At 45.0% G+C, this 13,487-nt stretch overlaps 1 protein-coding gene across 1 annotated transcript; it reads left to right on the top strand.

Moving 5' to 3' along the window:
• The first annotated feature begins 1,749 nt into the window (after nt 1-1,749).
• LOC134446191 (H-2 class II histocompatibility antigen, A-U alpha chain-like) lies at nt 1,750-12,465 on the top strand. Its single transcript, XM_063195503.1, has 4 exons — nt 1,750-1,838; nt 2,519-2,767; nt 3,617-3,901; nt 12,321-12,465. Exons 1-4 carry the CDS (start codon nt 1,781-1,783, stop codon nt 12,443-12,445), a joined length of 717 nt encoding a protein of 238 aa, XP_063051573.1. The 5' UTR covers nt 1,750-1,780; the 3' UTR covers nt 12,446-12,465.
• Nucleotides 12,466-13,487: the final 1,022 nt, after the last annotated feature.

The raw sequence follows: 13,487 nt of genomic DNA, 5'->3' as shown, positions 1-13,487 counted from the left end.
AACGACGTAGGTAGGCTCAGAGCTGGGTAGGTTGTCTGTTGGCCTAGATTGCGTACCCATCATGCTCTGCACTTCTTGAAGCTAATGTTCTCAAACATTAACTTAATTATCACAAAAGAATAGTTTAGTTTTGCTTCAAAATTATTATTCTAATGTTCTGCATTTATTTTTTTTATTTTTTTACAATTAAAACTCAGTGGTACATGAAAAACATTACATCTCACCAACCCACCGCCATTGACAAGTGTACGTTCAATCCTTGCTATATAAAGGCTCCTGTTACTTACTTGGTGATAACATGAACTAGAGATATCTAGTTGACTTCACTGCATCATCACTAATCATTTACTATACCCTTAAGGGCCATATTCACATGTTGCTGCTAGTTACTCGCTCAGCGAATGAACTCAATATGTCAATGTGTTCCGGCAACTACTGTACAAGCGATGCGATGTGGGTGGATAATGAAAATATTTTATCGTCGAGCGAGGCGAGTAAGCGAGTAACCAATTGGAAGGCAGAGTTCGGTACTTCTCGCCTGTTCATTGGCAGTTAAAGCCGCGGGAACTTTCAGCGAACGTTCTATGAAAGAGAGGCGAGTAGGCGAGCAAGCGAGAAGCTAGTAAATAGCAGCGACGTGTGTGTACGGCCCTTTACACTTAGCTGATCAGGGGGGCTAGGTAGTGCTGGCCTGGGTGGTGTGGGGGCCTTAGGTTACAATGGACTTTGGCAGTGCAGGGGCCCTAAGCCATCTGGGCTGAGCAATGCATCACTTTAGAGTAGGGACCCTTATTTCGCATCTGTTTTCACAATGTTCAGGGTTTGTTCACACAGTGTATCGGGAGCTTATACACATTATATTCTGCCACTTACTATTTACTAATAAATAGAAATATAGGCTTACTAGTCCTTACTAAGGTTATATTAGTAATAAATCCAACACCTTATGTTACTGGAAGAGAACTGCGCTCATCCAGCACAGGCCGTCTGGCTCTGCCATCCAGTCGCTCTAGGTACTCCCAGTCAAGATTGTTCTCCTTTGTGGTACCCAAGTGGTGGAACGGTCTCCCAGAGGCAGCAAGACTAAGCACATCTCTTGGTCTTGCAGCTTTCAAGAAACAACTAAAGACCTTCCTCTTTCGAGAGAATCTACTAGACTAATGCTTGAGCTGGCCTTGCCCCAGGGCAGACTCTTGACATGATGTTTAGTTTAGTTTAGTTTGTGTGTGTGTGTTTGTGTGTGTACTCGTTATTTGCTCTTTATTTAAAAAAAAAAACAAAAAAAAAAACAACTAACCCCTCTTTGCAACTGCACTTGTTGTTCTGTATATCTCCTGTGCACTTTGTATTTGCTTGTGATGTTGGCTTGATTATGTCCTCTTTTGAAAGTCGCTTTGGTTATAAGAGACTACAGGAGACTTATCAACATGAAACCTTGCCAGCTTCCAGAAACAGTAAACGCTGCTGTCCTTTCTTGCACAGCATATTCATGGTGTACACATTCTATACATGTATGTTTACCGTAAATTCCATTGTATGTCATCACAAATGATCTGAAAACAGGGATTTAATGACACCCATGAAAACAAGCGCTGACAGTTAAAGTGCCTGTTCTGCCAGTGATAAATGATGCCACTGAGGAACCTTTTTAGCTGATTGGCTCTCAGCTGTGTGCTGCCTGTATGGAGTTCGTTCTGCTGTTGTGCTCCAGAGATGGTCGCTACTTAGATACCATGCTCTCACTCTGTCTAACACTGAGTTCCTATGAGGTCCTGTCAAGATGGTTGTATCAGGGATCTTTCTAATCCTTATTGGAATTATCCACACACAGGCCAAGAGTGAGTAAACCAACTCTATTCGTTAAAAAAATGTTTGTTCAGAAGTGCTTCCTGGACTAGAGTTAAGATGCTCTTTAAGGGCAGTCACTGGTAAGTGGTTAGGGCGTCAGACTTGCAGCCCAAAGGTTGCCGGTTTGACTCCCCACCTGCCAGGTTGGTGGGGGGAGTAATTAACCAGTGCTCTCCCCCATCCTCCATGACTGAGGTACCCTGAGCATGGTACCATCCGACCACACTGCTTCTTGAGGTGCCATTGGGGGCTTCTGAGAATGTTTAAAGAAAGAAAGATTACCCAGTTTTTGGTTGGTAAAACATACCAAGACAGAATTTGCTCAGTGTTTCAGAAATTTGAGCATTTGAAGATTTAAGCTTAAAAACACTGTACATGTCATCATGGTTTGAAGCTGTGGTTACTGTACATACCATCATAGCACAGTAATTATAGATAAAACTCAGACTCTGTATAACCAGTCTATGCTGTCCATTTGTAGCTAATGTAAAGGAATGTAAGCAATGTCGACAATGAAGCCCAACTGTCATGTACAATCTCTAAGGGGTAATACTGCATGTACTAGTCAAAAAGTTTAATATACTTGTTGTGTGAAATACAATTACACATACACTCAAGGATATTGGTCTCGCTGAAATGGCATTTACTGTATGTCTGTTGTGTTTTTCAGCTGTACATGTGGACATTTGGTTAGGTGGCTGCTCAGAATCAGATGGAGAGTACATGTTTATGTTGGATGGGGAAGAAAAGGCCCATGCAGACTGGAAGGCTGGGAAGTATGTGGTCACCGTGCCTGAGTTTGCTCCTCCACTTACATTTGTGGGGGACCCATATCAGACAGCAGAGGCACAGCAGCGAATCTGTAAAAGGAACTTGGGAACTTTCATAGAGGCTTACAAAAACCCAGTGGTGGCACAAGGTGAGCCAGATACACATCACTGTTTTATTTATTTTCTTTAACCCTTTTGTGCAGAGCCTTTGTGTCCCCAAAATTGTAATGACCAAGCCTTAATCCATTACCTTATGTAATAGCAAAGTTATTATGTAGTATGAGTGATCTCAGCAAAGTGTGAAACGGTGTGGGCCAATTTGCCTAAAGAGGCTACAATGAGTGCATTTATCCCGAATATGATCGGGATACCCGAATTTGAGTTTGAACATATAAACACCTTTTTCTGACTTCAGTAGGCCTATCCCAGATAAGCCCTTATTCGGGACTTTGAGAAATCGGGATATGCTAGGGGTAGTATTCCGATAGAAGGCAGGATACCGACGCCTGGCCACAGTGGCCCGAAGCTGCCTTCCAAGGCAGACCTCACCTCTTCTCTATGGGAAAAAGTGTATAATATGGTTGCACAAACGGGTTGCATGCTGAACGATGGCGGTGAGCCCTGTTTTTTCTTGTGCTCAGACTGTGTGAATGTTCGGTTGTGGTGTTTGGCGCCCCCTCCCTGACCAGGGCGCCGGTGGCAAGCTGGACAAAACTACTCCAATTGGAGTGCGATGTAGGCCTTACTGCCCAACCAGGGACACTGAGAAATGGCAATAATGTTGAATTCACTCAGCATTTAACTTTTTAACAGCACTACTGCCTGACATGCTTTGACGTTTCGGCTTCAAGAGCCTCCATCAATGAATCAACAAAAAGGGGAAAAAAATAAGAAATTAAGTGTGATCTATTCCCTACGTTGTGCTGAGTAATGATAATAAAGTGGTATCTAATCTAATCTAATCATATAATTTTACACATATTACATGTCCTCCTCAGCACCCCCTGTGAGCTCCATCTACCCCAGAGATGATGTGACGCTGGGCACGGACAACACCCTCATCTGCTACATAGCTGATTTCTACCCTCCACGGCTCACTTTAAGATGGACCAAGAACAACAGGAACGTGACTCTGGGGGTGAGGAACTCTCAGCTCCGTGTGAATGATGATGGCTCTTTCAACATGGTCTCCAGTCTGAGATTCACTCCTGCGGAGGGGGACATCTACACCTGCACTGTGGAGCACTCCGCACTGACAGATGGGCCACAGACAAGGGAGTTTGGTAAAGTATTGCATTGCAAGTACTACCAGATTTACAGCCATGAAATTCGAGAAGTGATAAACACATAAACATATAGAGTATAGGCCAAACACACCTTTTTAATGCATTCTCTTTATTTTCGTGATTATTTACAGCACACTACACATTTTCACAGAGGGCATCAAAACACATGAACATGAACACATGTAGAATTATGTGCTTATGTGTATACAAAATGTAAAAAAATGTAAATTCTAGCAGTTGTCCAACGGCAATGTCAGCTGTCAATGTCAGCATGGCACAACTAATGACCCACACGTTTCAACAAGCTTATTCCGCCAAGGAGGTTATGTGATCGCCCGATTTCTGTGTTTGTTTGTTCGTTCGTTCGTTAGTGCGTTCGTTCGTATTTGCGCACGTATTTGGCATACAACCATGGGGTGCGCGAGGGTGAATTGGACAATTCTGAAGGGATTGTCTTTAGACTGCCACATAGTCTGTGGTTATTTGCTGCGTGCAAATTGCAACCAGTGTTATATCCGTGGTGATTTAATTGCTGCTTCACAGCGCACTGAAGCAGCCTCTGTGAAACGCGACGTGGCAAGAATATCACACACACACACACACACACACACACACACACACACACACACACACACACACACACACACACACACACACACACACACACACACACACACACACACACACACACACACACACACACACTGCACCCCGCACATCCCATCTATTTCCTCCAAGTTCGTGAGACGGGCCCAAGTTACTGACTGTCTTTGCCGAGAGCGACTACACCAACCACTATCAACTAGCCCATGTGAGGAAAGTATTTCGCATACGGCTCGCTTTCAACAAGCACCATTGCAGGTTGTTGAAGTTCACAATGCTGTCACAAAACATTCGTAAATTCTTAGGGAAAGGTGCGCGCGAATTGCAACTACTGCATAGTCCGTGGTGATTTGCTGCTTCACAGTGCACTGAAGCCATAGCATATCCATCAGTACCACCAGACGTGATTCTAGGGTAATGTGGGGCCCCAAGCGGAAATTCAAAGGAATGAACATTTGAAACAAAATTGCCACTATCATAGTAAAGTGTGAGCTGGTATTCACTATATAGGGGCTTAGTGGCCCCAAGCGGCTGCCTGCCTTGCCTGGTGACAAGATGCGTCTCTGAGTACCACAAAACATTATGCTGAACTTAATTGCATAACGAACAAACGGTGAAGAGATTCATAACAGCGCACTGAAGGCATAGCATATCGCCAGCAACACAAAACATTCCAGCATAATATGCTGAACTTAATTTCATAACGAACGGTGAAGACATTCATAACGGCGAACAGTGATTTTCAATAGACCTAAGGGAATAGGGAGCAGGGGATGCCTCTTCAATAGTATTGAGAATATTCTGTCAATTTGGTTATTGAATGAAAGAAAGCGCGTCAAGCAGGTGAATCCGGCGATGCCCTCAACGAGCCAAAGCGTAGCAGTGAAATACGAACAAGAATTGTATAAATAGTTGGACTATTTAAAGGATAGTTCCGGCGTAAAATGAAAGTTTCACCATCGCTTTCCCATGCCACATAATGTATATAATGATGAGCCATTCTGGGCAATGCCGCGCCGTAATGGAGTTAGCTAATTTTAAGCTTTTTGGCGAAAAACGCAGCCAATGCATCACGGCGGGGCCAATTATAGTCCTATTATTTTCTGATGTTTCCCCGCTATAAACAACTTCAAAAACGATACACACTTCATCACAAAGGTCTCGTCAATCAAACCGAGGCACATAGACGATCATCGGACCACACAGTCTTTCACTGGCCAGTGTTTTCAGAGGTGTCTCACTGTTGCAACTCTCTGACCCGGATGCAGGCTACTCAGTCAGGTGGCTAGGTAGCCTAGGCTAAACATGGTCCGCGGTTCTTACACAGGCTGCGACCGTAAAATGAAAAGCTGGAACCCCGACCGTTTTCACCGACTGCCACTGTCTAAACCAGCCATATTACGGGAATGGCTAATAGCATTAGAAGTGGACATACAACACTTTGGGATCGCTACTACCGTGTAGCCTATGGAGGGAGCATTTCGAGGATGATGACTACAAGAAGAGTAAGGGAGATGGAACACCTAAACGAAACCGTCTAAAGATGAATGCTGTACCAAAAAGGCGCATGGCTATGGAGGTATGTTTGAAGAGAGAGAAACATGTGTAAATGGGTCTGGCTCATGAATCTTGAGTGTCTGTGAATCGGTGCAACACCGTGCGTCTTTGCCAGCAAGCACTCTGTTTTGGGAAGGCATACAGGTGCAGTAAATGTAGTCCACTACAGGAGATAAATAAACTGTCAAAACAAACTAGCGCGGGATGGCAAGTGAAATTGTGCGACCTGAGGCATTCGATGTGGTTGATGTCAAGCATGCTAGAGTAGAATTAGTTTGTGAAGCAGACACTAATTGACCAGGGCGCGCGAGGTCAGATTGACCATTACGCAACGGAGGAGGGCTGGAGGAGTTTTATAAAGTCGTACTAGAAGTGCTCTTACAGATGTAAGTACACCACCAGTGGTGTGTTATTACAAAGTTGAATCCATGTTATATTATACCGTGTTGCAATTACTTTGTAAGAGTAGTCTGCCTACCTGATCGAACGTCTGGGAGTGATAAAACCACCAGGGGCTACACGTCCGGGAGTGATCTAAACAAACGCCGGTTCTCAGTTGGGAGTGTCCATCTGCCACCGGTACTCTCCATACAACTCTTCAAATCTGCTGCCTGCACACACGGTAGTCGCGATCCCTCCGGGTTTTATGTCAGTTTTGTCCACTTCTGATGCTATTAGCCATTCCCGTAATATGGCTGGTTTAGACAGTGGCAGTCGGTGAAAACGGTCGGGGTTCCAGCTTTTCATTTTACGGTCGCAGCCTGTGTAAGAACCGCGGACCATGTTTAGCCTAGGCTACCTAGCCACCTGACTGAGTAGCCTGCATCCGGGTCAGAGAGTTGCAACAGTGAGACACCTCTGAAAACACTGGCCAGTGAAAGACTGTGTGGTCCGATGATCGTCTCTGTGCCTCGGTTTGATTGACGAGACCTTTGTGATGAAGTGTGTATCGTTTTTGAAGTTGTTTATAGCGGGGAAACATCAGAAAATAATAGGACTATAATTGGCCCCGCCGTGATGCATTGGCTGCGTTTTTCGCCAAAAAGCTTAAAATTAGCTAACTCCATTACGGCGCGGCATTGCCCAGAATGGCTCATCTATATGTAGCAGAGTGGAGGTTGGTAGGGTTACTAACTTTTAAGCAATTAGGTTTTAAAAGGTGACTACGCCAGTCTCGTTAAGGGTGAGACAACCCAGATGTTAAAAATACAATTTTCCCCGACAGGTTCTAGATGACAAGGATGACACAGCTGTTGCACATACAATAGTTTTTATTTTCTTCTGCTTTCAGTCTTATTCGTGTTCAAAATGAGCAGGCAGTTCACTTGAGTCCATATACACAAACAGAGTCTTAACTCTACTGAAGTCAATACAGGTAGCCTACATATCGTGAAACGGTGACGGCTTAAGTGCGAGAGCACTGAGTAGGCCTAGTACAGGTAATTTACTGAGTGTGTTAACTACACACTGCACTGCGAATGCAAAATAACACTGCAATCAATCAAAACTGTACACACAAAACATAATCAAAATAAACAAAATAAGTCACAGCACACTGAAATGATTCACAGTGAAGAGGTAGCCTATGTTTATCAAATCAGGCCTCTTGGCAGAGAGTTTACTATACCACTCAGGGGATCTACACCTCACCAATAAGTTTACACGATACTGCTACAAATCTCAACCGGCCAGTCCCCAATCACTCATCCCTTGTCTAAGGGGTGGGTGACTGGAGCTGACCGTGTCAGACCGTATGGCTGAAAGACGAAAGCGTCGCGCACCTGCGCAAAGGAACAACAACCTGCCACTACTAAAAGAGCTCGTGGTGGTAAAAGGCAAAATAACAAACACAAACACCGGGAAAAGACGGCGGCGTCCCCCACCCCAGCCAATTGACAATAATGTGCTCAACCTAGAAAGCACAAGACAGACTGGGTTAATGCCAGGGAAATGCCATTATCAATGAGCAAGGTGTGGCATGAAAGCCACAGGCACAGAGTGACGGTTAATTAGAAATTACCTTCAGTTGCAATTGGGAAGCACTGGACCGAGCTTGGAAGTCTACGGTTGACCCTTGCTTCACCATGCAATGCTGCAGTGAAACAACATCTCATTAGCCACAGTACAAACATAATTGGCTATCGCCAGGTGCACACAGAAGGGCTTACCTTCGAGCCGGTTAGGCTACATGCGGCAACCTGGCGTCCGCATTTCAGCTGCGCTCTACGCGCTCCAGTGTGGGTCCAACACCCAACACGCCAACATCACCTACTTCACCCAGCGTACAGGGCTTCCCCAAGCGCCAACCGGTACTGAGGTTAGCCACACCTGGCTAACAGACAACATAGTAGGCAATTTATACTAACCGGAAGGGCTCCACCCTCGCCCACACGGGCAGCTGTTTTCAATTACAACATGCACACTAACAGGGGACCTAGTCCAACCTGTTACATTCGCCCCAGCTTTGAATCGGTACCGTCCCGGTGCCGCACTGTAGCTCACCCTATGATGGGGATACACACACACACGCACACACACATATGCACACACACGTACACACCTGCGCGCACACCTAACACATACCCAACACATTTATCAACAACAACATAACCACCACGGCACATATACACACACAAAACAATAAAACGCCGGATGGCGATGGAGTGGCCATGGTCGAGTCCCCAGAGAGCGGCCGGCCTCCGCCCGAGGTGTGGCTATCCAGCCCAGTCCTGGCTGGTCCTCTGGTCGGCTGCTGGGGGGTGCCCCGGCGCTGCTCACTCTCCGATTGGACTGTCGGCGGGGTTCGCACACGACGAGAGACCCGTGGCCCATCACACTCCCGTGCCAGGTGCCCTGGCTGGTGGCACCTCCAGCACTTGATTGGTGGCCGTGGAGACCGGGGCCGCGCAACAACCCGTGGCCAGTCGCACTCTCGCTCCAGGTGCCCTGGCTGATGGCACCTCCAGCACGTGAGCGGCGACCGTGGAGACTCTGGCTGCGCGTCGACCCATTGGCTCAGCAGGTCCAGCTGCCGCTGGTTCCGCGCTGCCATCTCCTGTAGCTCCGCCAGTTCAATCATTTTGGGCCCTGGGTGCCCGCCGCGGTGTCGCCCGCCGAGGGGGCAGCCGCCGTCTTTCCCCAGTAAAACAACAAAAAGAAAAAAAGAAAACCACGAGCTCTAACCAACAGCTGTGCCTCACAGGTCATCCTGCCGACTACGCCAAAATGTAGCAGAGTGGAGGTTGGTAGGATTACTAACTTTTAAGCAATTAGGTTTTAAAAGGTGACTACGCCAGTCTCGTTAAGGGTGAGACAACCCAGATGTTAAAAATACAATTTTCCCCGACAGGTTCTAGATGACAAGGATGACACAGCTGTTGCACATACAATAGTTTTTATTTTCTTCTGCTTTCAGTCTTATTCGTGTTCAAAATGAGCAGGCAGTTCACTTGAGTCCATATACACAAACAGAGTCTTAACTCTACTGAAGTCAATACAGGTAGCCTACATATCGTGAAACGGTGACGGCTTAAGTGCGAGAGCACTGAGTAGGCCTAGTACAGGTAATTTACTGAGTGTGTTAACTACACACTGCACTGCGAATGCAAAATAACACTGCAATCAATCAAAACTGTACACACAAAACATAATCAAAATAAACAAAATAAGTCACAGCACACTGAAATGATTCACAGTGAAGAGGTAGCCTATGTTTATCAAATCAGGCCTCTTGGCAGAGAGTTTACTATACCACTCAGGGGATCTACACCTCACCAATAAGTTTACACGATACTGCTACAAATCTCAACCGGCCAGTCCCCAATCACTCATCCCTTGTCTAAGGGGTGGGTGACTGGAGCTGACCGTGTCAGACCGTATGGCTGAAAGACGAAAGCGTCGCGCACCTGCGCAAAGGAACAACAACCTGCCACTACTAAAAGAGCTCGTGGTGGTAAAAGGCAAAATAACAAACACAAACACCGGGAAAAGACGGCGGCGTCCCCCACCCCAGCCAATTGACAATAATGTGCTCAACCTAGAAAGCACAAGACAGACTGGGTTAATGCCAGGGAAATGCCATTATCAATGAGCAAGGTGTGGCATGAAAGCCACAGGCACAGAGTGACGGTTAATTAGAAATTACCTTCAGTTGCAATTGGGAAGCACTGGACCGAGCTTGGAAGTCTACGGTTGACCCTTGCTTCACCATGCAATGCTGCAGTGAAACAACATCTCATTAGCCACAGTACAAACATAATTGGCTATCGCCAGGTGCACACAGAAGGGCTTACCTTCGAGCCGGTTAGGCTACATGCGGCAACCTGGCGTCCGCATTTCAGCTGCGCTCTACGCGCTCCAGTGTGGGTCCAACACCCAACACGCCAACATCACCTACTTCACCCAGCGTACAGGGCTTCCCCAAGCGCCAACCGGTACTGAGGTTAGCCACACCTGGCTAACAGACAACATAGTAGGCAATTTATACTAACCGGAAGGGCTCCACCCTCGCCCACACGGGCAGCTGTTTTCAATTACAACATGCACACTAACAGGGGACCTAGTCCAACCTGTTACAAATATATACATTATGTGGCATGGGAAAGCGATGGTGAAACTTTCATTTTACGCCGGAACTATCCTTTAAAGAGTTACTACCTCTGTGAAACGTGAAGTCCCCGTAAGCAAAAGCATCAGACACACGCGCACAACACTCCCCGCAATAGCTTTCCAAATCCTAACTCATTCTATTCCAATTTTAACTATCTCTTAAAAAAACATAACTCTGTTAAAATATATAAGCCTATATATATAGGCCTATATTGTAGTTCAATAGGTCTACAGCTCATCCACTGATTGATCCATGTACTCCATCTTCTGACTCAAAAAAAAATATAGGCCTATGGCGAAAATTTCGGCAACATTGTCACTGCCAGTTCACTCTGTCACTCGTTGGCAACTAAGGAAAGGGGGCACGTCTTTCAAGCTCGAAGTAAAGTTTTCAACTAGGCCTAGTTGGTGAACAAACATGGGATGAATGAATGGATCCATGAGCAAGTCATCTGTTAACAGGCAAATTAAATTGTATGTAATGACCAGAAAATCCTATTGACAACGCTTGCGGGTATGGAATGACAGCGTCAGTGAACTCAGCGACGCGCTCAAAGAGTCATCCGTGAAACATGCAAATAAACTAGGCTACCTCCTAACAAGAATTGTATAAATCGTTGGACTATTAAAAGTTATTATTAGCCTCTGTGAAATGCGGATCTGGGAGGGATGGAGTACCCTTGACAACCATGTTTTCTCTGGATTTGGGATAGGTTTTTTAAAAAGGTATTAAAGGCATTCTGTCTATCATGTTTTTTTTCTTATATAAATGTTAAAAATGTGACAAATAGCAACCTGTGAGCTTCAATAAGCATTTGCAAATCACAGACAATCACTTTGCCAATAGGCCTACCACAATCACAGGTGAACTAAGCAGGCCACAGCTAACCAGAGGACATGGTAATTATAATGGAGACAGATATAATTTGGTTACAACTTCACGGTTCAATTTTCTGAACAGGTCTACATCTACATGAATGACACCATATCATGACACACATAGATCTAATGTGTCTAAAAAGGAACTCAACTTCCTTGGCGGAGGTCTGCGCTCTCTGAGTGCATTTCTAGTTTTTTGTGTATTTTCAAGTAAAAATACCCAGTCAATTAGGTCAATCTGAGTTGCAATTCAAGCAAGATTTTCTTGATCTGATACTGACTCAATATCAGATAAAGAAAATGCCTGTAAAATGCTTGTATTGACAAGTGCTTAAAACTAGTTTTTAAATGTCTCGAAATTCTACTGAGTTTTGGAGGACTTTTGTGTTCCATTAAGATTGACTTAACTGATTGGGTGTTTTTACTTAAAAATAAACAAAAATAAGCTTATTGAAACCTGTGGCACCATCGGTTGTGCTGTGTTGACGTCAGGTGGATAGACAGCTGACAATGCTGTTGGACAGCAGCTAGAATAGATACTTTTTTATTAAGCACATAATTGTATATGTGTTCATGCACAGTTTTGATGCCCTAGGCCTACGTGAAAATCCACAATGTACAATTGTAATTATCCACAGAAATAAAGAGAATGCATTAAAGGAGTAGGTGTATCCAAACCTTTGGTCTATATTGTACATACTTGTAACATTTTTAGAATGTACAGTGACTGAAAATATACAATTAAATGCTGTTTGCTTTTGCTTGACAGAGGTTGAGGTTCCTCCAGAGGCCAGTGTGGGTCCGTCCGTGTTCTGTGGAGTGGGTCTGACCCTGGGGCTGCTGGGAGTGGCTACCGGAACATTCTTGCAGGTCAAGGGAAACCAGTGCAACTGAAATGCCAGTCTAGATGTCTTTCTTTTCATTAAGATTTAATGAATAAAATCATTATGACCTTCTACACCTTCCTCCACTTTATGTATACTTCTGCACAATGCCTTTATTGTAATATGGTGAAGGTGGTCTGCTTCACCATAGAGTTCCCCGTGCAGGGTTTAACCAATACAGAGATCCAAGAGGCAGTGATTTAGAGAAAAATAGAAAATTGTTTTATTATTTACAATAAGTATATAAAAAAAGAAAAGAAAGAAAAGGGCAATTTGACTGTCTGGGTAGCAGTACATACACAGTGGGCCCCACTACTACACTACCCTAGGTGACCCCCCAAACCCAGTTCTGGCAAATAGTGAAGACACTGCACTCATGTGAGAGCCACGCGGCTCAGTAATCCACAGCAAACCATGTTATACACACATTGAGGTGCTGACACACAAGTGGACCCTTGCTGCAAGTATGCTTGAAAGCTAGAGGCAAACAGTTATTGCTACCCAGAGCAGTTCAACAAAAAAGATAAGAAAGGTAACCAAAACTTAATCTGGCCATATACACAAAAGACAGTTTAAAAAGACCTGGCTTGGAGGTATTTTTTTACAAGGGGAGAAAGCGGCACAACACTGAAGTCACAGGTGCCGCTGAAACAAACCAAAGACACACAGTAAATACACAGTACATAAATACACAGTGTGCAAAGGACGCCCTTCACATTGTTATATTCCATACATTAAAACATTACAAACACTGAATAAAACACTATGTACCTGGCACGGCGAGGTCCTAGTGTACTCCTTGGCGTGGAGAATGTGCTGGGTGAAGCATGTGAACACTTCCCCTGTTCAATGTAAATGCAAACATTTCGGGACATGAGCATTATTCCTACAGCACAAATCACTCGTAGGCTGTGAGGCACCACTACATGCGCAAGATAAATAGAACAGTAGCTACCTGGAGCCGACCTGCTTGTCGGCGTTGGCGTTCCCAATGGGACTGTGCAAATGTTGAGCATCAAGTGGTTCTGTTGGCGATAGCCTTGCACTACAAC

The sequence above is a fragment of the Engraulis encrasicolus genome, chromosome 3 (assembly GCF_034702125.1).
Source record: "Engraulis encrasicolus isolate BLACKSEA-1 chromosome 3, IST_EnEncr_1.0, whole genome shotgun sequence".
NCBI lineage: Eukaryota > Metazoa > Chordata > Actinopteri > Clupeiformes > Engraulidae > Engraulis > Engraulis encrasicolus.
This window is presented reverse-complemented; position numbering and strand designations above follow the sequence as displayed.

Excerpts from the sequence above, each read along its gene's own strand:
- LOC134446191 (XM_063195503.1), top strand. The coding sequence starts at position 1,781 with ATGGTTGTATCAGGGATCTTTCTAATCCTTATTGGAATTATCCACACA. Across the intron at positions 1,839-2,518 it reads TATCCACACACAGGCCAAGA|CTGTACATGTGGACATTTGG; the intron begins GTGAGTAAACCA and ends TGTGTTTTTCAG. Across the intron at positions 2,768-3,616 it reads AAACCCAGTGGTGGCACAAG|CACCCCCTGTGAGCTCCATC; the intron begins GTGAGCCAGATA and ends TGTCCTCCTCAG.